Source organism: Heptranchias perlo, chromosome 44, assembly GCF_035084215.1.
Source record: "Heptranchias perlo isolate sHepPer1 chromosome 44, sHepPer1.hap1, whole genome shotgun sequence".
NCBI classification, from domain to species: domain Eukaryota; kingdom Metazoa; phylum Chordata; class Chondrichthyes; order Hexanchiformes; family Hexanchidae; genus Heptranchias; species Heptranchias perlo.
In genome coordinates, this window is record NC_090368.1 from 3267544 (window position 1) to 3274101 (window position 6558).

Here is a 6558-nt window from a genome sequence, read left to right on the forward strand (position 1 = left end):
TCCATATCCCTCTATACCCATCTTACCCATGTAACTGTCCAAATGCTTTTTAAAAGACAAAATTGTACCCGCCTCTACTACTGCCTCTGGCAGCTCGTTCCAGACACTCACCACCCTTTGAGTGAAAAAATTGCCCCTCTGGACCTTTTGTATCTCTCCCCTCTCACCTTAAATCTGTGCCCCCTCGTTATAGACTCCCCTACCTTTGGGAAAAGATTTTGACTATCGACCTTATCTATGCCCCTCATTATTTTATAGACTTCTATAAGATCACCCCTTAACCTCCTACTCTCCAGGGAATAAAGTCCCAGTCTGTCTAACCTCTCCCTGTAAGTCAAACCATCAAGTCCCGGTAGCATCCTAGTAAATCTTTTCTGCACTCTTTCTAGTTTAATAATATCCTTTCTATAATAGGGTGACCAGAACTGTACACAGTACTCCAAGTGTGGCCTCACCAATGCCCTGTACAACTTCAACAAGACATCCCAACTCCTGCATTCAATGTTCTGACCAATGAAACCAAGCATGCTGAATGCCTTCTTCACCACCCTATCCACCTGTGACTCCACTTTCAAGGAGCTATGAATCTGTACTCCTAGATCTCTTTGTTCTATAACTCTCCCAACGCCCTACCATTAACGGAGTAGGTCCTGGCCCGATTCGATCTACCAAAATGCATCACCTCACATTTATCTAAATTAAACTCCATCTGCCATTCATCGGCCCACTGGCCCAATTTATCAAGATCCCGTTGCAATCCTAGATAACCTTCTTCACTGTCCACAATGCCACCAATCTTGGTGTCATCTGCAAACTTACTAACCATGCCTCCTAAATTCTCATCCAAATCATTAATATAAATAACAAATAACAGCGGACCCAGCACCGATCCCTGAGGCACACCGCTGGACACAGGCATCCAGTTTGAAAAACAACCCTCTACAACCACCCTCTGTCTTCTGTCGTCAAGCCAATTTTGTATCCAATTGGCTACCTCACCTTGGATCCCATGAGATTTAACCTTATGTAACAACCTACCATGCGGTACCTTGTCAAATGCTTTGCTGAAGTCCATGTAGACCACGTCTACTGCACAGCCCTCATCTATCTTCTTGGTTACCCCTTCAAAAAACTCAATCAAATTCGTGAGACATGATTTTCCTCTCACTCTACCATTACCAACAAGCCAGGGGATCAACCCTGGTTCAATGAGGAGTGTAGAAGAGCATGCCAGGAGCAGCACCAGGCGTACCTAAAAATGAGGTGCCAACCTGGTGAAGCTACAACTCAGGACTACATGCATGCTAAACAGTGAAAGCAACATGCTATAGACAGAGCTAAGCGATTCCACAACCAACGGATCAGATCAAAGCTCTGCAGTCCTGCCACATCCAGTCGTGAATGGTGGTGGACAATTAAACAACTAACGGGAGGAGGAGGCTCTGTAAACATCTCCATCCTCAATGATGGCGGAGTCCAGCACATGAGTGCAAAAGACAAGGCTGAAGCGTTTGCAACCATCTTCAGCCAGAAGTGCCGAGTGGATAATCCATCTCAGCCTCCTCCCGATATCCCCACCATCACAGAAGCCAGTCTTCGGCCAATTCGATTCACTCCACGTGATATCAAGAAACGGCTGAGTGCACTGGATACAGCAAAGGCTATGGGCCCCGACAACATCCCAGCTGTAGTGCTGAAAACTTGTGCTCCAGAACTAGCTGCGCCTCTAGCCAAGCTGTTCCAGTACAGTTACAACACTGGCATCTACCCGACAATGTGGAAAATTGCCCAGGTATGTCCTGTCCACAAAAAGCAGGACAAATCCAATCCGGCCAATTACCGCCCCATCAGTCTACTCTCAATCATCAGCAAAGTTATGGAAGGTGTCGTCGACAGTGCTATCAAGCGGCACTTACTCACCAATAACCTGCTCACCGATGCTCAGTTTGGGTTCCGCCAGGACCACTCGGCTCCAGACCTCATTACAGCCTTGGTCCAAACATGGATAAAAGAGCTGAATTCCAGAGGTGAGGTGAGAGTGACTGCCCTTGACATCAAGGCAGCATTTGACCGAGTGTGGCACCAAGGAGCCCGAGTAAAATTGAAGTCAATGGGAATCAGGGGAAAACTCTCCAGTGGCTGGAGTCATACCTAGCACAAAGGAAGATGGTAGTGGCTGTTGGAGGCCAATCATCTCAGCCCCAGGACATTGCTGCAGGAGTTCCTCAGGGCAGTGTCCTAGGCCCAACCATCTTCAGCTGCTTCATCAATGACCTTCCCTCCATCATAAGGTCAGAAATGGGGATGTTCGCTGATGATTGCGCAGTGTTCAGTTCCATTCGCAACCCCTCAAATAATGAAGCAGTCCGAGCCCGCATGCAGCAAGACCTGGGCAACATCCAGGCTTGGGCTCATAAGTGGCAAGTAACATTCGCGCCAGATAAGTGCCAGGCAATGACCATCTCCAACAAGAGAGAGTCTAACCACCTCCCCTTGACATTCAACGGCATTACCATCACCGAATCCCCCACCATCAACATCCTGGGGGTCACCATTGACCAGAAACTTAACTGGACCAGCCATATAAATACTGTGGCTACAAGAGCAGGTCAGAGGCTGGGTATTCTGCGGTGAGTGATTCACCTCCTGACTCCCCAAAGCCTTTCCACCATCTACAAGGCACAAGTCAGGAGTTATGATGGAATACTCTCCACTTGCCTGGATGAGTGCAGCTCCAACAACACTCAAGAAGCTCGACACCATCCAGGACAAAGCAGCCCGCTTGATTGGCACCCCATCCACCACCCTAAACATTCACTCCCTTCACCACAGGCGCACAGTGGCTGCAGTGTGTACCGTCCACAGGATGCACTGCAGCAACTCGCCAAGGCTTCTTCGACAGCACCTCCCAAACCCGCGACCTCTACCACCTAGAAGGACAAGGGCAGCAGGAACATGGGAACAACACCACCTGCACGTTCCCCTCCAAGTCACACACCATCCCGACTTGAAAATATATCGCCGTTCCTTCATCACCGCTGGGTCAAAATCCTGGAACTTCCTAACAGCACTGTGGGAGAACCGTCACCACACGGACTGCAGCGGTTCAAGAAGGCGGCTCACCACCACCTTCTCAAGGGCAATTAGGGATGGGCAATAAATGCCGGCCTCGCCAGCAACGCCCACATCCCATGAACGAATAAAAAAAAAGTCACTGTTGTAATGTAGGAAACGCAGCAGCCAATTTGCGCACAGCAGGATCCCACAAACAGCCATGTGATAATGACCCAGATCCTATGTTTATTTTAGTGATGTTGGTTGGGAGATAAATGTCGACCCCAGGGAGAACTCCCCCTGCTCTTCTCCGAAATAGTGGCCGTGGGGATCTTTTACATAAAAACATGAGAAATAGGAGCGGGAGTAGGCCATTCGGCCCCTCGAGCCTGCTCCGCCATTCATTCAGATCATGGCCGATCTTCCACCTCATCTCCACTTTCCCGCCCGATCCCCGTATCCCTCGATTCCCCTGGAGTCCAAAAATCTATCGATCTCAGTCTTGAATATAACTCAACGACCGAGCATCCACAGCCCTCTGGGGTAGAGAATTCCAAAGATGCACAACCCTCTGAGTGAAGAAATTCCTCCTCATCTCAATCTTAAATGGCCGACCCCTTATCCTGAGACTATGCCCCCTTGTTCTGAACTCTCCAGCCAGGGGAAACAGCCTCTCAGTATCTCTACCCTGTCAAGCCCCCTCAGAATCTTATATGTTTCAATGAGATCACCTCTCATTCTTCTAAACTCCAGGCCCATTCTACTCAATCTCTCCTCATAGGGCAACCCTCTCAACCCATACCCGAGAGGGGCAGACGGGGCCTCTGTTTAACGTCTCATTCGAAAGACGGCACCTCCGACAGTGCAGCACTCCCTCAGTGGTGGCACCGGGAGTGTCGGCCTGGATTTTTTGTGCTAAATTAAAACTGAGATCGCGAACTAAAAGGTCCTGTGCAAACCCGGCAGGGGGAAAGGAGCAGGGAGCGAACAGAAGAAAATGCAGAATCCCGTTAAAAAGGTAGTCGATGGGGCGAAGACAGACACGGCAGTTTTAAAAAAAAAATGTCAGGGCTACGACTGCAAGAGGGCAGTCAGCGTCAAATATCCTTTAAACGGAGGATGAGCACAAAACAGCAAATATTCTGAACGATTCCACAAGGGAATCGAGCAGCAGCAGCGGGCCCTCCCCGGGGGAAACAGAAAGTGATGATGGTGGAGGCCGTACAAGAGCCCCTGCCCCGGTTTGACAATCCGCCTTTTCTCTTTCAGGCGCTGATGGGTCCTGCTTGTCGAGGGTGGGGGGCGGGGTGGGGGGAGAGAGACAGCTGCAGCCAATCACTGCGGTTCGGGTCACATCGAGCGATTCCAATCGCGAGAGCCCACCGTGCGCCCTAGTACCCCTGGAATAAATGCCCGTTACAAACGGAATGGGGGGGGGCACGGGTAAGGGGGAGGGGGCATGGGTAAGGGGGAGAGGGCAGGGGTAAGGGGGAGGGGCACGGGTAAGGGGGAGAGGGCTCGGGTAAGGGGGAGGGCCATGGGTAAGGGGGAGGGGGCAAGGGTAAGGGGGAGGGGCATGGGTAAGGGGGAGAGGGCAGGGGTAAGGGGGAGGGGGCACGGGTGAGGGGGAGAGGCATGGGTAAGGGGGCACGGGTAAGGGGGAGGGGGCAGGGGTAAGGGGAGGGGCATGGGTAAGGGGGCACGGGTAAGGGGGCACGGGTAAGGGGGAGGGGGCAGGGGTAAGGGGAGGGGCATGGGTAAGGGGGCACGGGTAAGGGGGAGAGGGCACGGGTAAGGGGAGGGGCATGGGTAAGGGGGCACGGGTAAGGGGGCAGGGGTAAGGGGGAGGGGCATGGGTAAGGGGGAGAGGGCTCGGGTAAGGGGGAGAGGGCTCGGGTAAGGGGGAGAGGGCACGGGTAAGGGGGAGAGGCACGGGTAAGGGGGAGGGGCACGGGTAAGGGGGAGGGGGCACGGGTAAGGGGGAGGGGGCACGGGTAAGGGGGTGAGTGCATGGGTAAGGGGGAGAGGGCTCGGGTAAGGGGGAGGGGGCACGGGTAAGGGGGAGGGGGCATGGGTAAGGGGGAGGGGGCATGGGGAGGGGCCTGGGTAAGAGGCAGTGGAGAAAGGGCATGGGTAGATGGAGAGAAACTGGTGGGAATCCACAAGGGGGGCATAACCTTAAAATTAGAGCCAGGCCGTTCAGGGGTGATGTCAGGAAGCATTTCTTCACACAAAGGGGAGTGGAAATCTGGAACTCTCTCCCAATAAAGCTGTTGAGGCCGGGGGTCAATTGGAAATTTCAAGCCTGAGATAGATAGGTTTTTGTTGGGTGAGGGTATCGAGGGATACGGATCAAATGGAGTTGAGGTACAGATCAGCCATGATCCAATAGAATGTCAAATCAGGCTTGACATAAGAACATAAGAAATAGGAGCAGGAGTAGGCCATACGGCCCTTCGAGCCTGCTCCGTCATTCAATCAGATCATGGCTGATCTTCTACCTCAACTCCACTTTCCGCCCAATCCCCAAGTTCCCTTGATTCCCCTAGAGTCTAAAAATTTATCGATCTCAGACTTGAATATATTCAATAAATCAGCATCCACAGCCCTCTGGTGTAGAGAATTCTAAAGATTCACAACCCTCTGCGTGAAGAAATTCCTCCTCATCTCAGTCTTAAATGGCCGACCCCTTATCCTGCGACTATGCCCCCTTGTTTTAGACTCTCTAGCCAGGGGAAACAATCTCTCAGCATCTACCCTGTCACGCCCCCTCATAATCTTATATGTTTCAATGAGATCACCTCTCATCCTTCTAAACTCCAGAGTATAGGCTCATTCTACTCAACCTCTCTTCATAGGACAACCCTCTCACCCCAGGAATTAATCTAGTGAACCTTCATTGCACCGCTTCCAAGGCAAGTATATCCTTCCTTAGGTAAGGAGACCAAAACTGTACGCAATACGCCGGGTGAGGTCTCACTAAAGCCCTGTATAACTGTAGTAAGACTTCCTTCCTTTTGTACACCAACCCCACTGCAATAAAGACCAACATGCCATTTGCTTTCCTAATTGCCTGCTGTACCTGCATACTAACTTTTTGTGTTTCTTGTACAAGGACACCCAAGTGTCTCTGAACACCAACATTTAATAGTTTCTTGCCATTTAAAAAATATTATGTTTTTCTATTCTACTTACAAAGTGAATAACCTCACATTTCCCCAAATTATACTCCATCTGCCACCTTCTTGCCCACTCACTTAATCTGTCCATATCCCTTTGCAGACTCTTTGTGTCTTCCTCACAGCTTACTTTCCCACCTAGCTGTGTATCGTCAGCAAACTTAGATACATTACACTCGGTCCCTTCATCTAAATCATTAATATAGATTGTAAATAGCTGAGGCCCAAGCACCGATCCTTGCGGCACCCCACTAGTTACAGCCTGCCAACCTGAGAATAACCCATTTATCACTACTCTCTGTTTTCTGTCCATTAACCAATCCTC

The 6558-nt window shown here is 50.8% G+C and overlaps 1 protein-coding gene across 1 annotated transcript in view; it reads right to left on the reverse strand.

Annotated features, from left to right (window-relative positions):
• Positions 1–6142, reverse strand: part of mrpl24 (mitochondrial ribosomal protein L24) — a 13096-nt gene extending 6954 nt beyond the window's left edge. The window contains exon 1 of the mRNA XM_067976025.1: positions 6137–6142. Coding sequence (XP_067832126.1) covers positions 6137–6142 — 6 coding nt within the window. The remainder of the gene's footprint in view (positions 1–6136) is intronic.
• Between the last annotated feature and the right edge of the window lie 416 nt (positions 6143–6558).